The sequence below is a fragment of the Herpailurus yagouaroundi genome, unplaced genomic scaffold, assembly GCF_014898765.1.
Source record: "Herpailurus yagouaroundi ecotype Mexico unplaced genomic scaffold, PumYag 190, whole genome shotgun sequence".
Classification (NCBI taxonomy): Eukaryota; Metazoa; Chordata; class Mammalia; order Carnivora; family Felidae; genus Herpailurus; species Herpailurus yagouaroundi.
In genome coordinates this window covers 19,904,539-19,924,123 of record NW_024412421.1, presented here as the reverse complement: position 1 = coordinate 19,924,123, position 19,585 = coordinate 19,904,539, and the positions used below count along the sequence as shown (strand labels likewise).

At 45.4% G+C, this 19,585-nt stretch overlaps 1 protein-coding gene across 6 annotated transcripts in view; it reads right to left on the bottom strand.

Annotated features, from left to right (window-relative positions):
* Nucleotides 1–19,585, bottom strand: part of SLC7A6 (solute carrier family 7 member 6) — a 36,005-nt gene that overhangs the window by 7,638 nt on the left and 8,782 nt on the right. For 4 of the 6 annotated variants that reach the window (XM_040442884.1, XM_040442889.1, XM_040442888.1 and 1 more), the window contains exons 2-6: nt 15,467–16,022; nt 5,054–5,179; nt 2,765–2,909; nt 1,952–2,075; nt 1,639–1,742 (exon numbers count right to left, since the gene is read on the bottom strand). In XM_040442884.1, the coding sequence (XP_040298818.1) occupies nt 1,639–1,742; nt 1,952–2,075; nt 2,765–2,909; nt 5,054–5,179; nt 15,467–15,986 (1,019 nt within the window). In that variant the 5' untranslated portion in view covers nt 15,987–16,022. Of the gene's footprint in view, nt 1–1,638; nt 1,743–1,951; nt 2,076–2,764; nt 2,910–5,053; nt 5,180–15,466; nt 16,023–17,535; nt 17,781–19,585 lie in introns of those variants that run through there. The other 2 variants (XM_040442886.1, XM_040442885.1) reach the window with 2 other exon arrangements.

Below are 19,585 nucleotides of genomic sequence, written 5' to 3'. Positions count from 1 at the left end.
TCTCTCTGCCCCTCCTTGCTCATGATCTCTCTCTCAAAGATAAATAACCTAGGAAGGAAGGAAGGAAGGAAGGAAGGAAGGAAGGAAGGAAGGAAGGAAGGAAGAAGGAAGGGTGGGTGGGTGGGTGCCTGGGCAGCTCAGTTGGTTAAGCATCTGACTTCGGCTCTGGTCATGATCTCAGTTCATGGGTTTGAGCGCTGTGTCAGGCTCTGTGCTGACAGCTTGGGAGCCTGAAGCCTGCTTCAGATTCTGTGTCTCCCTCTCTCTCTGCCCCTCCCCTTCTCATGCTCGGTCTCTCTCACTCCTTCTCTCTCTCAAAAATAAAAAAAAAAAAAAACATTTAAAGAATTAAAAAAAGAAGAAGAAGATTGACAGAGCCAATTGGGATGTCTTAGGAATCAGCAAGGGTAAGGCTATAGGAAACACCATCTCTGGGTGGGGTAACTTCTTAAGAGTCACATCTGGTGCAACCCTGGCCACACCAGGCTGAAGCAAGGGAAGATGACACCATACTGTTTTACAAGACTTTGATTTCTCTATTATTCTGGTTACCCTAGGGAGACCCCAGGTACATGGACTGGGGTGTCAAAACTAGTAAGAAAAATAAACAGGATGAAACTATTTTATTAGTTCATCTTATCTGTTCATGCAGAAAATATCTATTGAATATCTATTACACTCCCAGTCCTGGGACAGCAACGTTTATAAGGTGAGTGGAAGAGAAATCGGGAAAGAAGCCTTTCTCTCAGATATCAGAGAGTCACAGAGTCACAGGAATAGTTTCAGAAGTAGAGGGTGGTAAGCATCACTTGCTTTGGGGATCCAGTAGGATAAGGACCTAAAAGCAGGCTAAGAAGGAGGTCACTGGTACACAATGTACACAGGTACACTGGTAATAAGAACATTTTTTTAGGTAGTAGAAGCCAAAGTATAATGGTTAGAAAAATGACTGACAGTCAAAATGCATACTATTCCCTCAAGAAGTGTGTCCATAAGGAAGAAGGGAGATAAGAAAAGTTGTTTTGTCATTTCACTAAGTAGAGATGAGAGAAGCGCAGAGCTGGCTCCAACTGAACATCCACCAAAGAGAAGGGCCAAGTGATGAAGCAAAATGCTAAAGAAGAGGGTGGTACTAGAACCCAGAGTGAGCCTGGAAAAGCAGAACTGCTCTTTTCTCTGAAACAGGAGGAAAGACAAATGCTCCTATAGATAAGTCTCTATGTAGAGAGGAGAGCAAGAGCCTACCTGCCAGCCTTAGTGTTTTTGAAATGAGGGGCAGAGTTATCCTGTACTAATACCTGGTACACAGCAAGTGCTCAATAATAATCTTCTAAAGGAATGAATCCTGGGGCGGCAGATAACCCACTCTAGGAGCCTAGAGTATAGTCCCTGACAGGATCACTACTCCAAGCTACGACCTTCCTCCGCTCTACCTCTAACCAGTTTGTCCTCGTCTCAGATGGAAGTGTGAGCTTCAAGCACACAATGTTTGCACAAAGGCAAGCATATGCATGCACATTAGCTTACACACACATACACCCTATATATCCAAGAGAAAGAAGGGCTCTTACAGGCTCACCTAGAGCCTGAGGGGATTAAATACCGCAGTCTGTTATTGGTAAGGCAGAAACACAGTACCTTGATGAAGCAAAGATAGACGCATTGAGGCCCCCAAAGCAGGACAGGGCAACGGCAATAGGAATGGTCCAGCTGAACATGCCAAATGTCTGGTCAGCAAATGTCTGAGGGCAGAGCACAGAAGGCACTCAGCACAGGACAGGCTTTCATAAGCCTCCTGTACCTATGCTATCAGGACAAATGCCATCACTACTGAGCAGCCCACCCACCCTCTGACCTAGACCCATCATCCCACCCTGCAGAACTGGAATGGCTGCAGAAAGAAAGATTGAGCCATTCAGTATGAAAAGGTGATGAGCAAATGGGTACTCACCACAGCCACAGCATCACTGTCAAGGACATCTGAAATGTTCAGCACTGTATAATAGGCCACATTGGTCAGGATGTAGATGAGTGTCACAATTGGCATAGAAATCCCAATGGCCAGGGGCAAATTTCTGTCAGGACAAGTGAGACAGGACTACCTAGAATCAACTATCCTTGGAGTCAAAAAAAGTTAACCCAAGGATTTTTCTGAAGTTTAACAGTTCCCTGGTTCTAAATCTTTGAGGCAGGCTCCTCTTCCCCACATGGTCAAAGATGGATATGAATCCCATGCCCTTTCCATGGAGAAACAGAGAGAGCGAGGGAGAGAGGGAGAAGGAGAGGGGGAGAGAGAAACCCTTCTCTGTGAGGATAGCTGGGGATCAGTATTTGATCCTCACCACAATAGGATCAATGGACCCCACTGAAGGAGGAGCAGTGTCCTCCAGGGACTGGAGGTCAGGCTGGGGAACTGGCTGCCCAGAATAAGCTCCTGGCTCCTCAGGCCTCAGTGTCAGCACCAGAGACGAGGTTCTAACACCTTAGCCCCAGCTGGGTCAGCTACTGCCCACTGAAGGACCTCTCCTTGAGCAAGGACCCTGGGGATCCTTCAGTGTAAACCTGAGGGTGAGGAGCCAGGGGCTTTCCCACCTTCACTCATTCCCAGCTTACCCCCTAATTCCTCCAAGCTAGAAAAAGGGCAGTAGGGAGAAGAAGAAGGAATGAGAGAAAGAGAAAGGAGGAGAGGGAGGAGGGCAAGTGTGCCCACTATTAGCAGGAGTTCCAGCCAAGTTGGGGGGAAAGAGTGTGATCCCACCGTTACCTTTCTGGGTTTTTGATTTCTTCTGTTACAAAATTAAGGGTGTCCCAACCTGAGTAAGAGAAGAGGGCAGAGTAGAGGGCGAGAGAGAGGTCTCCCATGTCCCAGGAGGAACCCTCAAAGGCATCCTGAAAGTGCTCAGAGTGTCCTGTGGGGGCAAAGGCAGATAGGGGAAGGGGTTCAGGGAGAAGGAAGAGGAAGAAGGAGGGGAGAGATGGAAGGTATAGGGAGAAGAGGAAGAACAGGGAGAGGCAGTAAGAAAGAGGAAGTGAAGAGGGGAGAAAAAAAGAGGAGGGTCAAGAAAAGAAGGGAAAAGCAAGCGGGCAGAGGGAAGAAAAAAAACATAATTTAACACCAAAAGAACAACCACCAGCTCCCTGTACTTTATCACCCCACCCACTCCCTCAAGAAAGTTCATATTCCTCTAGCAAAATTACACAATCTGAGAAAAACAAAAACATTCCTGGCTGCCTTCTGAAGTGATAACACCTTTTCCAAAGCTCTGCTGAATTTCCAAGTGACCTCACGGTAGGCCAGAGTTCTTCCTATTTTTAGAAATAACCCTGTTTTACATTTTTAACTAACAATTAGACCTTCCTGTGGAACTATCTCTTTTGGCCAAGACCACTGCACAATGTGGTCAAACAGTTTTCTCATTCTCATGGAGGGAACTCTGTTGCTCTAATTGCAGGGGCTGCGGTTGCATGCAGCAGGAAATCACAGGCTATGTAGGAACTGGGGTCTTCTTATCTCTCACTGCACCTGGGGTAGGCCTAAGCCACTTCCACCCATGGAGAGCCAGCCTAGGCACCTGTTGTTCTTCTTGGAGGCATCTGGAGCCCCCACAGTTGAAAGCCAAGGGAGCAGCACCCAGTTGCCCAGAAGAGAGACCTTCTAGGCACACTGGAGGTTTTTTAAACAAGATCCATACTTTTTTTTTTTTTCTTACAAGATCCATACTTCTAAGGAAGCCTGCTGTAATCCCCTGCAAAAAGCAGACCTATTCCTTTAATGTATCAAAAAGGGATGGGTGTGCAGCAAGAGAAGGGAAAATAGGGGTTTTCATGCTCGAGAGGTGTCAGTCATCATTCACAGCAGTGGTTTCCTAAGGCACAGATCTTGGTAGGAGGCTAATTCAGCTACCCAATTTGACCTGAGATGTTCCTGAGACTCCAGGGACATCCAGATGGCTGGCTGTACTAACTTGGCACATATGCCAAGGTACTGGACCAGAATCACTGAAGGCACTTGAAAACAGAGCTTTCGGGGCGCCTGGGTGGCGCAGTCGGTTAAGCGTCCGACTTCAGCCAGGTCACGATCTCGCGGTCTGTGAGTTCGAGCCCCGCGTCAGGCTCTGGGCTGATGGCTCAGAGCCTGGAGCCTGTTTCCGATTCTGTGTCTTCCTCTCTCTCTGCCCCTCGCCCGTTCATGCTCTGTCTCTCTCTGTCCCAAAAATAAATAAACGTTGAAAAAAAAAAAATTAAAAAAAAAAAAAAAGAAAACAGAGCTTTCTGAATTCCAAAACCAATAGATCTGAGAAGGGGGTCTCACCTCTCCCTGGTAAATGTAAACACAGCTGAGTTTAGAGACAGACAATATAGAACTGGGTTGTTAAGTAAGTGATTGAGATATCCTTGGCCAAAGACACCACAGGACTTCCCTAAGAGCTCAGGAGACCTCATGAGGCCTTTTACCCTCCCTGCTAGTTTACTCTGATTCAGGAATGAAAAGCTTTCCTAAAGTCAACATGTAGGAAAGCCAGTGCTTCACACTATTTTAATATTTTGCTGAGAGTTGACTTTGGGTTCAAATGCTAAATAAAAGCAAAAAGTAAAGACTCCAAAATAACCACTCATTTCTACATTCCATCCACCTTCTATGCACACCTTCCCACTCCTCTCAAGGAGGGCCAAGTCTTCCTACTTGCTGCCTGGCAGTCACAGACCAAAACAGGGCCACAGCAGGGCTCACTCTATCCCCATCAGCTACATTTATGACCCAATTACACACAACCCAGGTTTCAAGAATTCCTAGGCTCTCAGCTGCCTTCTTGCAATGTTCCCAGCCTCCACAAAGGGAAAACAGCCCTGCGAGAGGGACTGACTCGTGTTCAGTTGGCCAAGCCAGCCTGGTCCAAGGAGCCCAGGAACAGATGTCTTACTCTCAATGACAGTCTAGGATATACATAGAATGAGCTGATCAGTTAAGCCAAGATTTCCCATGTCCTCCTCAGGAAATCCACACAAATTCCTGGAGTCATTCACCCTCCTTCCAAGCCCAGGCCCATCTTACCCTGGCACAGTTTAACGAGGCCCATGACAATGATGGCAATGAGCGCTAAGACCTTGGCATAAGTGAACGTGTCCTGCACACGTGTGCCCCACTTGACATAGGCACAGTTGACAAATGTCAGCAGACCTAGAAGGAAAAACATAAAATCACTGGCAGGCTTGAGCTGAGGGCACAGTGACCCAACCTCTCCTTAGAGAGCATCACTTCTGCCCTAACTAAAACCAAAGGGGCCAGTGATCGAGTCAGAACCACAAGAACAGGCAAATGGAGGGACATCCACAATCTGCCCAGCACTGTTGACAAGTTAAGATACAAAGGCATGCATTAACACATATTCATTAATTCTGACAGCCAGAATCATTTTTGGAAATTGCCCCCAGGCCCAGAAATAATGGATTTCACCCACCCTTCCCCACTCAGACTCCCAAGGTTCCAAGCCACCCAAGGCACAAAACATTTCCAAGGCCACATTAGAAAGTGGGGACAAGAGAGGTCCATCAATAAATGAGGTGAATTTAAATACAAGTGGCAAGTCACCTAGGAATTAGAGAGACAATGTTTTGCATGTAAGTATATATTTTTATTTTATTTTTTTTTTTTTATTTTTTAAATTTTTTTTTTTCAACGTTTATTTATTTTTGGGACAGAGAGAGACAGAGCATGAACGGGGGAGGGGCAGAGAGAGAGGGAGACACAGAATCGGAAACAGGCTCCAGGCTCTGAGCCATCAGCCCAGAGCCTGACGCGGGGCTCGAACTCACGGACCGCGAGATCGTGACCTGGCTGAAGTCGGACGCTTAACCGACTGCGCCACCCAGGCGCCCCTAAGTATATATTTTTAAAAGCCTGTTATGTACCTGACAATTCCACATGCATCCTCTCGATTAATTCTCACAACCTTAAAATACAGGTGTTCCTATTCCCATTTTATAGATAAGGCTAACCACCATTCCTAAGCTTACAAGGACCCCCTCCCCATCCACCCCCTCCATTTCTATCCAAACCTCCTGATTCTCAGTGAGGCCCACGCAAAACGAAGCTTGCTTGGACATTCTCTAGGCTCCTGTCTGCACTACTGGCTTTACGTTCCAGCTCTTCGTGGACATCAGTGATATCTGGGCCCTATGCAGAGTGTCCCAGCACCTTACTGTTGCTAAACAGGGACTGCTCTGACCCACCAGGAAGACACAAGAACAGAATACAAGAGGCTCCACAGTGACACTGCTAAGTACTGCTCTAAGCCTCCAACAATAGAACTTTTATGTGAACCTCAAACATTATTACAAAATCTTTTGGGTTCATCCTCCAGGCTGCCTCCACCTACTCCTACCCATTTTGCACTCTCTCCTTCAGCCAGACTCTCTTCTTACTGGTGCCATATATACATTTAAAAGAAATGTCCTTTCTTCCTCCTCCTGCCACAGCCAACAACTCCCACTTTCAAGATCTAGCTAAATCCCCACCTCCTCTGTAAAACCTTCCCCAAATATACCAGGCAGCCCCTCACTGAGCTCTCTCTCCCTGAACCCTATGGCATTCCCACTTCACAGCACAGCTTAGTAACTCATGCTATGGTCATATGGACATCTGTCTCATGAAGGTCTCCCCCTTGGGCATGTGCCCATAGAAGACCACAACTATTAGGGGGAAACAAAAGCATATTGTTTTCTTAAGCTTATTGCCAAGCAAAGAGGGGAACTGATAAACTCTGGTTGGAATCAAGATGTTGATGAACTTTGGAGTGTCTGGGTGGCTCAGTTGGTTGAGCATCCAACTCTTGATTTCAGCTCAGGTCATGGTCTTTGCGGTTCATCAGTTCAAGCCCCATGTCAGGCTCCCCACTGACAGTGCGGACCCAGTTGAAATTCTCTCTCTGCCCCTCCCCACTTGCACTTGCACACACCCACACACACTCTCTCTCTCTCAAAAATAAACATTAAAAAAAAAGATGGTGATGACTTTCACTTAATCACCAATTCCCTAGAGTGAGGCAATTGTCAGAAAGTTGACATTTCTCTACTCAGATGTGAGGAAGCCTAGAGCCTGTGGAAATAAACATGGTGGCTAAACAGCCTCCATAGCCCTTAAAGACCTTTCACTCAGTACTCTGGCAAATGATACAGGTGCTCACTAGTTAGTCATACGGGGGATGGAGGAAGGCAATGGTCAAAGAGGAGGGAAGGCCAAAGGAATGCATGCTGCTGGCAGGTCTTCCCAGGGACCTGCCCTGCTAATCCAAGTTCTCTGTGGGAGTTAAGCCTAGATCAGCTAGCATAAGGATTACCAAGTTAATAGCCACCAGTAATCCGCAGACCCCTATCCAACACAGTAAGCATATTTTGAGGTATCTGCCAGGCCCCTTCTTGGGAATTGCCCCCCCCCTCACCTATCACAGCTGATCACCCAAGGTGAACCTATTCAATTGTCTTTCCCAGGAACACAGAGTGGGGCAGCAAGAAATGGAATCTATCTAACAGTAGCAGAGTTGGGAGACACAGCAAGTCGAAGGTGCATACAGGTCCTTGTAACAGAGGAGCAAAAACCACAAAAAAGCAGAGGAAGGAAACAGAACTATGAAAAGAAGCAGAGGTGAGAGGGTGTGCAGCTTGTGAGAAAAAGACTAACAGAGAAAGGTGCAGAAATACACAGAAGACAGGGGAGAGAGAGATAAGAGACAGACCAAGAGAGACAGAGAGAAGGGACAAAAAGAGTGACAGACAAAAAGACGGACATACACACAAAGAAAGAGACTATCTCACGATGCCCTAGCTGTGCTCACCGTGCTTGTGCCTTACAGCACCAAGATGTGGCTGCAAGATGGGGGAGAAAAGAAGACATACTCCACAGCCCCACTGACAGGCACTCCCTCTCACTCCTGTTCCTTCTCCTTCCCTCCATCCTGCTACAAATCTCCCCCCTGGCTTGATCCTCTCAGCACAGAAGTAAATATTGCACATAGTGCAATTCAATGACTCCTGCCAGTAAGTGAAAGAAGGCAGCTCTTCGTGGAAATCCCCTCAGAGCCCCTTCTGAATGACAGCTGGAAAGATACAAAACAGCCTGGTCACAGTGGTTGCCTCTGGGGAAGAAGACCAAAGCTCTGGTGAGGGAGAGACACTTTTTCCATTGTACACTGTTTTACACTGTTATTTACCAGGCATAAATGCTTCTTCCTCAGTAAAAATTAAAATACTTAATCTAAAACAACGTGTAGCCAGGGAGCAAGGCCAGAAGTAGGGTGAGGTAAGGAGGGTGTCTGGGACACAAAATTTAAGGAGGTGCTCACTTTCAGGATCGCCTGGAGAACCTCAGAATGAATGCATCCTTTTTTTCTTTTTTAAGTTTATTTATTTATTTTTTGAGACAGAGAAGGGAAGAGAGAGAGCAGGAGCAGGGGAGGGGCAGAAAGAGAGAGAATCCTGAGCAGGCTCTGCATCGTCAGGGCGGGGCTCATACTTACCAACTGCTAGATCATGACCTGAGCCGAAACCAAGAGTCGGACTCTTAACCAATGGACCACCCAGACACCCCCAGGTGTCTGGGGGACTCACCCCCAGAGTGAGTGCATCCTTAAATGCTGTCCCCGGAGCCTTACTTGCTTCACCATACTCTCAGCCCTGCCAGAGAACAGGGAGCTCCAAGAACAGTCTACCATATAGAAGCCAAGTCCCCTTAAGGTTTTCCTGATTTTAATTAAGAAACATATCACTATCTGATCCCACCCCTTCAAGCCTCCCCAAATTCCCAACCCCATCTAGCACCATAGATTCTGTCAGGGCTTAAGCACAAAGCTGAGCCTGGAGGCCAGGTGCTCAGACGCAACTACCACAATTACAACATCCAAGACTTCCCTCTTCTCCCGATCTCATTTCCTGGCTGGAAAGCCTGTACCAGCAAGTGTGGGGTCCATGTGAGGGTCTTCAGTCTCTAGGGGCTTTAGCAGATCCATACCCAACCCCAAAGCAGAAACAAATCCCTAAAGTCTCTCTGTGGCAAAAACTGCTAGTTATCTTCTAATATCTCTTCTTCCATTTTTTCCTTAGTAATAGAAATTTTAGCGTAGTCATGGCCGCCCAAAATAAAGTTGACATTTCCCAGCCTCTCTCCGCAGGCAGGTATGGCCAGATAACTAAATTCTTGCCCCAGGGATGTAAGCAAACATTCATATAAATAAGACCTCAGGAAGTCTGTTTGAAGGGCAGCACATGCCTTTCTTTGTTCTCCGTATCAGCTACAGTGCAGACTTGACAGCTAGAGCGTGAGTAGCCATCTTGGACCTCCAGCTAGGAAGAAGTCGCATGCTGAAGATGGCAGAGCAGTGAAGCAGAAGGAAGGAACCTGGCTCCCCGAAAAACTATAAAGTCATCCTACCAGCCCCACAATGCTGTGAGAGAAATAAACTTTTAGTATGTGAGAGAAATAAACTTCAATATATTTGAGCCATACTGCTTTCGGTTTTCAGTTGTTTGAAGCCGAAATTCATCCTGGATAATACATGTGCCCTACAACAGAACTGTGCCTCTCATATTCTCTTTCTGATGAGGAGATGACTTGGCAATCTGCAGCTATAGTCCCAGTTATGCTGATAGTCACAGCTCCCTTTTCCCACAGCAACAGGGAAAGGAAGGAACCCTTCCAATTCCTCCCACAAACAAGCTGGGTGTTACTAAGGGGCACTCAAGGACACAGGAGTGCAATCCTTAACAACAGCAGCTACAAGGCAGAAGAAGAAAAAAAGCAGGGGAGAGACCATCTACAAATATATTAGGAGAAAAATGTACAACAGTCCAGGAGAAGTAAACCCTTCCAAATGTAAATCCTGGAATCTGGAGCTACCTCTCAGGATGCATATGAATATGTCAGGTATATGCCTTGTTAAGAAAACCCCTTGTTTGTTTGCTTAAAGTTTATTCATTTATTTATTTATTTATTTATTTATTTATTTATTTATTTATTTAGAGAGAATATATGTGTGTGCTCATGAACAAGCGGGAAGGGGCAAAGAGAGAGAGGGAGAGAGAGAGAATCCCAAGCAGACTCCAGGCTGTAAACACTGAGCCCAATGCAGGGCTCAAACCCACAAGCCCTGAGATCATGACCTGAGCTGAGAACAAGAGTCAGACTCTTAACCAACTTAGGCACTCAGCCACCCCCTCCTTGTTTTTAATTACACAGATATACACATTTACTCTTATTATCAAACCATTCATGCTCTATACAGGGGTAGACTCCAGGGTCTTTGTACTGCTAAAGACCCAGTCCTTCTGAGGCCTGTCACTTTCAGAACATGAAAGCTGTCTATCCATAGCAACAACTGACCAAAAAAGGGGAGCATACCCTTCCTTCTCAGAACTCTGGCCATGCCAGTGCCTAAGACAGCAAGAGACAACAGAAAGTTATTCAGGAATTATACGGTGTTTCTTCACTCGTCTCCCCCTTGGCAGTCTCCCTCCCCCATCTCCTCCAGCTCCTGCTCCTCCTCCTCCAGCTCTTCTTCACTGTGGGCCTTGCCAAACAAACCATGGGGGGTGGAGGGTGGGGAAATGGATCTCAGTGTGAGCCTCTGCTTTTGATGCCAGTGTCAATGCTAAATGACTTCTATACTGAAACCTTTACAACAAATAATCTCCAATGATACGTGTGAGCCTACACAACAGGCAGGATCCCACAAAGATAAACAGAATGACAACACCTAAGACAGAAACATCGCAATCAAATCAAGTACTCCTGGGCACCTGAGTTATCAAGAATACTGCTGGTCACCTGGCCAGAGAAGGGACCTATGGACCTAAAGAACTGCCATTTTCCCCTACAGTCCCTTAAGTGAGTAAGAGCCTCTAAGCATACTGAGTCCAATTGGCAGCCTGAGGCCCCACCCACCACAGAAGAGTCCAAGCTCCCAGCACAGATAGGAGTAGAATGCACCTTTAGAATAGAGTTTCTCAACCTCGGCACTATTGACATTTGGGGCTAGAAAAGGCTTAATTGTATGAGGCTGTCTTATACTTTATAAGATGCTTGTACTATAAGATCTGGCTTCTGCCCACTAGATGCCAGTAGCACCCCTTCCCAGCAGGTGTGACAACCAAAAATCTCTCCAGACCTTGCCAAATGCCTCCTGGGGGACAAACTCACCTCCAGTTGAGAACCACTGCCCTAGGATAGTAAGTAGCTAAAATAGCCTGCAATTTAAAAAAAGTTGCTAGGATCTCTCTGCCAGTGTAATCTGGGAATAGGGTAAGGGGCTGCTATAAAGCCAGGATTTGAATTAGTAACACCTTCAAGGTCCAAGTAGGTAATACAAGTGAGCAATGGTAAGAATGTCTGGGTATTAAACAAGAGGGAGTGGAGGGCTGTAGCAGACTAAAGAGTGTATGCTCCTTTAAAGAGAGCAACCACTACTCAAAGGCAGCTGATTGTGTCAGTAAAGAATGTGGGTCCAAGGTTACCAGAACTTTTGGTTTTTCAAAAGAAAGGTCCAGTCCTGATTTTCATATTTTGGCAAGTAATTCAAAATTGTTTACAACACGAGGCCAAACAAATATATCTGTGGGTCAAGTCTGGCCCATGGGGCACCAGCTTGCAGCTCTGACCTGGAGTTGTTATATGGAGACTATCTGGGCCCTTTCTTCTAGAATGGAACTTTAATTGTCTAGCTTGGCATGGTTATAATTTCTGTAGACAGTCTCCCAAACAACAACGTGGACCCCTCTCATATCTCAATTTTAGACTAACTTAATTATCCTATCCCACCTAAATTTCACCATGGTTACAAGTGCAGATTTTGGGGGTTTCCCCCTTAATTATGACCTAATTGGTTTCTTCCAAATTTTTGTCTCTTAAGACCACGTCGTTCTCACTGCCACCCCTGCCCAAAGAGACTCCCTTCAGCACATTCCAGATTTGTTAGATGATGCATCAGCCTGATTCTACACCCTAAGTTCCAAGAAGAGGAGCAAGCTGAACTCCAAAGTCTTGTCAGAATGAGACATGGTTTTATAACTTCGGCCCGTCTCTGACAATTTCCTGCCTACAGACATGCATTGTGAAAAAGCCTGGGCTTCTAGGATAGGGGCTTGAAGGAATTCTGATCCTGAGTACTCTGGGTAAAAGTACACTTGAATAAAAGCAGCTACAGATGCTATGAATGCACTTCTAAGAAGTGAGGTCTCTTCTCCAATCAAAAGAGCAGTTCCTGATATGGGGATGGGCTTCCTAAGCACAAAAACAATGAGGAAAATCATAAAGGAAAAATGATTTAGCAAATAAAAATCTTTTGCACATGAAAAATTATATATAGAGGTGTCCTTTGACTTGGTTATTTTTGAAATTTTTTTTTCAACTTTTTTAATTTATTTTTGGGACAGAGAGAGACAGAGCATGAACGGGGGAGGGGCAGAGAGAGAGGGAGACACAGAATCGGAAACAGGCTCCAGGCTCCGAGCCACCAGCCCAGAGCCCGACGCGGGGCTCGAACTCACGGACCGCAAGATTGTGACCTGGCTGAAGTCGGACGCTTAACCGACTGCGCCACCCAGGCGCCCCGACTTGGTTATTTTTGGAATTCACCCTAAGGCCAACACGAGACCAATGCACAGGCACTCTCAGTTGCTTAGATAAGAGCACAAACTCACAAAACCTTCTAGAAGAAAATTGGGTAACACATGAAGAATCTTAAAACAGTTTATTTCTTTAGACACAAGTATTTCTCTTGTATAATTCTACCCTAAAAAAAGATGCAGAAACTCTGAAACTATATATACAAAGACTCCCACAGCAATATTATTTATAATGATATTACAGAACACTTACTATATGCCAGACACAGAGAAGTACTATACATGTATTGATTCATTTACTCCTCACAACCATCTTTTCAGTAGGTACAATTGATATTTCCATTTTACAAATGAGAAGACCAAAGCAACAGTTAACTAACTACTCTAAGGTTAACAGCTAGAAAAACAGCTGGTAAAGCTGGAATCAATCCCAGTCTGGCATGGGAGCCTGTGAACTTAACCACTATACCACACTGCCAGGAACCTACTTATGTGTCCCTAAACCATGTTTTCTAAGAATATATCATGAAAGGGATTAAATATTAAATTTTTAAAAGTATTATACAAACCACACAGAGTATGATCTCAAAAGTACTTGTAAAAAATGAGATAAGCACAGGAAAAAAAAAATACCACAGGTACTTCACACAAATAGCAGCAATACTTCTCTGGGAGTTAAAATTATGGGTGATTTTTCTTTTCTTTTTTCTATTTTTTTGCATTTTCAAAGTGCTTGTAACATTGCATATTACCTCTAAACAATAATAGTAAAAGAGACACTACTTTAAAAAATGTTTCTTTTGAAGAACATTCCACAAAACGAAAAAAAAAAGATATACTAAATTTAAAATGCAGAATATAAAGTTATATGCAAAGTATGATACCAATTCTATAAAAAGAAAGAAATGAAGACATGATTTAACTATTAAAAGTGCTCATCTTTTGGTGGTAGATTATGGGTGATTTGTGGTCAAGTTAATTTTCTCCTTAATGAATACATTTTATTTTATTTTTTCTTTAATGTTTATTTATTTTGAGAGAGGGGGAGGGGCAGAGAGAGAGGGAGAGAGAATCCTAAGCGGGCTCCACTCTGTCAGTGCAAAGCCCAACGCAGGGCTCAATCTCATGAACCCATGAGATCATGACCTGAGCTGAAATCAAGAGCCAGATACTTAACCAAATGAGCCACCACCTAGGCACCCCCTAACATATTTTGTAATCAGAAAATTATTATTATTTTTTGAAACTGAGAGAGACTGAGAGCAGGGAAGGGGCAGAGAGAGGGCAGGAGGGAGAGAGGACCTGAAGCAGGCTCTCTCAGCAGACAGCCTGATGTGGCGCTCAAACCCAGGAACTGTGAGATCATGACCTAAGCCAAAGTCAGATGCTTAACTGACTGAGCCACCCAGGCACCCCAGAAAATTATTCTTTTTCTAGACAACTCAGTCTGGCCAGAGTTGCCCTGGCCAGACCCTACCAGACATACAATACAGCTGAGTACCCACTTTCCCTCTTCCTGGGGCTCTATGTGGAGGGGTTCCCTTTAACAATTGTCTTTAACAAATCCTTAAAGTCAGGAGGCCCAGTGTACAGTACAATCCTTTATTGCTAACTCCAAGGTACTCTCAGCCTATTTTTAACACTGTGGATAAACTACACACACTGCCAAAGCTTTTGCAAGCAGAGATACGGAAAGGACAGAGTATAATTAAGTGCTTCTGGCAGCACAGTGCTTAAGGAACACAGGGAATTCTGGGCCACTTCTCAGCTAAAACACTAGCTCTACAAGACTGTGTAAATTCACAGCAATCTTCTTTCTTTTCAGTGACTTTAGGCAGAATCACTCTTCACCACCTCGTAAGAGAAAAAGGAAAATAAAGAGGGATGAACTGGAATCTCTCAGGTTCTGTCCTCAGAAACCCAAATATGGGCTAGAAGCCACCTTCCTGTCACTGGCCACAAGCAGAGCTTGTTTACAAAGTCAGTGTAAAGAAATCTGAAACACCAATGGGAAAAAGCCATTTTGGTGTGGTGCCTGCTGCTTAGAATGGGCTGCAAAGAGGGGCACCTGGGTGGCTCAGTCGGTCAAGCATCTGACTTCAGCTCAGGTCGTGATCTCACAGTTTGTGGGTTTGAGCCCCGTGTCGGGCTCTGTGCTGACAGCTCAGAGCCTGGAGCCTGTTTAGGATTCTGTGTCTTCTCTCTCTGCCTCTCCCATGCTCATGTTCTATCTCTCTCTCTCAAAAAATAAACATTTAAAAAATTAAAAAAAAAAAAACAACAAAACAAAACACAATGGGCTGCAAAGAGTGGAAGTGGCAGGGAGCAGTAGTCCTGTGGGCCTGATGGGTAAGACCTTGGGACCCCCTCACCCCCCACCCCCAACAATCTAGAGAAGCTCTTTTCTCAGCCTCTAAACTGGTTTGTTTTCTTTTTTTTAACTGGATTTAGATAAAAAGCTGGGAAGCAAAATAAAGTCCTCAGCACTGAGGTTTTTTTCTGGGTTAAGCCACAAGTAGTGCTATTGACTCCAATCAAAACATCTGATAAGACAAAAATAAGACATGCACCAACCTGTCACATAGACTGGAGCACAGAACTCTGTAACAGTCAAGAGTTGAAGGAATGTGAGGCACCAAAAGCCACAAACAGACTCAAATCTCTCTCATCTCTATCCCTTACCCTTACTTATCTCTCAGGGTTAAATGGCTTTGGTGAAATTACTTCTTCAAAAGGTAAGATGCCTCTCTTCCTCCCATAAAGCAAAATATACTGTTCAAATATGAGGTACCATTAGCATTATTAAAGGAACCCACATCCTCAAACATACTTTCCCACTAAACCCCAGACTTACATATGCAAGCAGCAGCGAGGAGACGGCAGGCCAGGTACGGGGGATCACAGGTGGGGAACGAGGGCTGGATGATGTAGTTGGCGAAGGTGATGGCAATGATGGCCTGACTGGTGGGCTCAACAATAAGCAAGGAGGCCCAAAGGCGGATGAAGGCAATGAAGCCCCCAAAAGCTTCTAGAATATAAGCATAGCTGGCCCCAGACTTGGTGATGGTAGTCCCCAGCTCCGCATAGCAAAGGGCACCAACAACTGAGAAAAGCCCACCAATGGCCCATATGACTAGTGACAACCCATAGGAGGCAGTGTATACCAGCACGCCTTTGGGTGAGACAAAGATTCCTGAGCCAATCATGTTGCCCACCACCAGGCTGACCCCATTCAACAGAGAGATCTCCTTTTTTAGCTGCATAGTTTCCATGGTCCGTTGAGGTTGCATGCTGACATCTTTCTCTCTGGGCTGGCTGGCCTCAGGAATGAGATGGTAGGTTGGCGTGGGGCTCTCCAGCTCCCTGGCTTCCATGGCAAATGTCTCCTTCACACTTATGTTTCCTGTGGCCTGGCAAAGAATATAAATGTATTAGTCTAGGGCAGGAGCTGGTGAGTCTCTGGTTTAGAGAACTGCAAAGCCAACGTCTTTTGTAGGAATGGCATGCCTTGCACATAGATCTAAATACAATGACCTTGTATCAGTTCCCACCACAGGACACAGAGAAATAAATGGAGGTAGGCAGACATCTAGTGCTCCCAAGAAAGATGACAATGACAGGGTTCAGGCGATGGCAACTTCCAACAAGAGGTACCTGGCTTGACACCCAGCCATTAGGTTGGCATTAGGCCTAGCCATAGCACGGATTCTCCCTAAGGTATAGGTTTTAGTCTGGTTAGTTTATGAGACCAGTGCTCTAACCCCTGAGCTACAGAGTCTAGTTTGGTCAGTTTAAAACCTGCAAGCCAGGGGTGCCTGGGTGGCTCAGTCAGTTAAGCATCTAGCAATTGATTTCGGCTCAGGTCATGATCCACGGTTCATCAGTTCAAGCACCAATTGGGCTCTGGGGCTCTGTGCTGACAGTGCAGAGCCTGCCTCGGATTCTCTCTTTCTTTCTCTCTCAAAATAAATAAATAAACTTAAAAACAACAACAACAACAACAACAACAAGCTGCAAACCTGACCTGCAGAGACCAAACTCCCAGCCTAGCCAGCCTGATAGGTCCCTCACTGCCCAAACCCACTCACCTCCATCCAAACATAAACAGGAACTCCTGCAGTATCTAGCCACATGCAGAGAAGTCTGTAGCTACTCTCAGGCCAGCAAAAAATACAAAAGAATATGAGCAGGTGGTGAGAAGGACTGGGCAGATGCTAAGACCAGGGCCATTACAAAGACTAGACCAAGGAGAGGATCTTCATGAAAATACACACCTGTGTGTTGCTAAGTCCACCACTTCCACCTTACTTCCCTCATTGCTGCTTTCCCCGTTCAACACATCTCTTTTTCTAAAGTGCCCAGAAAAAGAGACAACAAGACCAGATGGAGAAAGAACACACAGAGGGCACCCTAACCTGGGGCTCAACTGCTATCTGTTTATTTGTTTTCCTTCTCAGCATGTGCCTCTCACTACCATCTGGGTTGCAAAGAGATTCTCCCAGAATAGGACCCAGGAATTCTGACACTCAATCGGAGCTACATGACTTTTCTTATCCACAGACCTGGCATCGGAAGGCATCCTATATGGAGATGGCACACACACTACTACTTTTGGTTTAGAGTTGGGCCAGTCCAGAAACCTCAGGAAAATTAGACTCCACACCAATCTTCATATAAAGAACCCAGAATCTGTCAGAGGAAGACAAGAACCTTCCTATGCCCCAGGAATCAGGAATTCAGATCACCTATTTACTCCCCCCTCATGTTCTGGATAAAGGAATCCTGTAAGCCGTTTGATTCCCACCCAGGAGTCAGTCTTTTAAGGTCACAGAGATAATTTCCAGGGATAAGAATGAGATCAGTACATCATCTTCCCAGAAGCCTCTCATCTACTTAACAAAGATGGAGATGCCAGAACCTTACCTCATGGAGCTCAGAGTAAGGGAACCACAGCCACTCAAGAGTAAGTAGTTCTCAGGGAAAACTCCAGTCTCCACAGTTCCATCCAAAACTCCTGCCTTACCTGTTCCGGTCCCCTTCCAGAGTCTGGATTGGAGGCGAAGTGAAAAAACTCCTCTGGGCACTGATAAGCCTTCTCTCACTCCCAGAGTGGAGCCAGCCTACCTCCTCTTAGATGAGAACTGGCTTTAAGGCAGCACCACTCTTCCTTTCACTCCTGGCACCAAGCCATGCAGGTTTCCCTCTGCAGGCACAGACACGTGGGAACATACTTGTTTTCACGTGTCTGTCAGCTGAGCCAAAGCAACCATGAAAACAAACTTGAAAATAGCAGAGGAGCTTATAGTCTCCCATGAGTCAGGTGCAGAGAGATCTAGATTGCCTTTTTCCACCCAATTCAACCCAGGGCAAGCAGAGAAACCTGGTCCCTGGTCCCAGTGCCCATTCCAGCCTCTCCCCTATTCCATCAAACCCTAGCTAGCTGGCGGGAGGAGGCTGGGGCTCCCACACATTCTTGTTTGGACTTCTGACACCAGATGTATGGTTTTCCACACATCAAGCAATTTTGCAACACTTAACTTACTCCTGACACTATCCACCTGGAGATCTCACAGGTTAAGAGCTCGGTCCCACAAAACTTTCCCCTCTTCCGATGCCAAATGCAGGTTCAGGTTGTTACCAGGGCTTCCAATATGCCTGGCAATTGAAGGGTCCCACTGCCCCCTCCTTGGGTTCAATTAATTTGTTCGAGTGGCTCACAGAAAAACAGTTTACTTACTAGATTACCAGTTTATTAAAAAAAGATATAATTCAGGGGGGGCACCTGAGTGGCTCAGTCAGGTCATGATCTCACAGCTTGTGAGTTCCAGCCCCAGGTAGGGCTCTGTGCTGTCAGCTCAGAGCCTGAAGCCTGCTTCAGATTCTGTCTCCCTCTCTCTCTGCCCCCTTCCCATCATGCTCTGTCTCTCTCTCCCTCAAAAACAAATAAACATTAAAAAAAAATAAGAAATAAAAAAATAAAAAGGATATAACTCAGGAACAGCCAGATGGAAAAGATGCTTAGGGCAAGGTATATGGAAAGGGGTGTGGACTTTCCATGCTCTCTCTGAGCAAGCCGCTACTACTCACCCAGGACCTCCACCTGTTCACCAACCTGGGCGCTCTCCAAACTCTCTCCTTATGGGATTTTTAAGGAGGCTTCATTACAAAGGCATGATTGATGAAAATCATTGGCCATTAGAGATTGACTCAATCTCCAGCCCCTCTCCCCTCCCCAGAGGTCAGACTGAACCTAAATTACCAATCTCCTAATCACAGGTCTGGTTCCTCTAGCAACCAACCTCCATCCTTAGGAGATCAAGATGTTTTCCAAAAATCACTTCATTAACATAAACTCAGAGGTATGGTTGAAAGGGGATTGTTATATAAATAACAAAAGACATCCATTTCACCTTTATTGCCCTTGAACTATTTCAGGAATTGAGAACAAACACAAATATTATAACAAAAAGCCCCTATGGCTCTTATATAGGAAATTATAGGAGCTATGTCTAGAAACAGTTGATGAAGACCAAATATATATTTAATCACAAATTAGATTTAAGATGTAGAAAGATGGTGAAAGCATCACTCCCACTCCAACGACAAGAAAAAGCCAAATAATCTACATAACTGATATGGTTTGGAGTGTTGGGGTTTGGAGATGACGGCTAAGAAAGAATTCTTGGTATGTCTTCAGTACAAAAAAGGTAGTTTCATTAAAGCACAGGGACAGGACCTGTGGACAGAAAGAGCTGCACTGGGGTTGTGCAGAGGAACCAATCTTATACTTGGGAGTTGGGGAAGGTAAAAGGTACCTGGAGGTTTCCAAACAGACTTTCATATGCTAAAGACACACAGGATCCTAGGGGCCTAGGTATTGTCAAGCTAAGGTTGTTTTTCCCTCTAGCAAAGTATAAACATTAAGATAGTTGGGAGTTCCTGAAAGAATATCATACTCTGCCTATCTCAAATA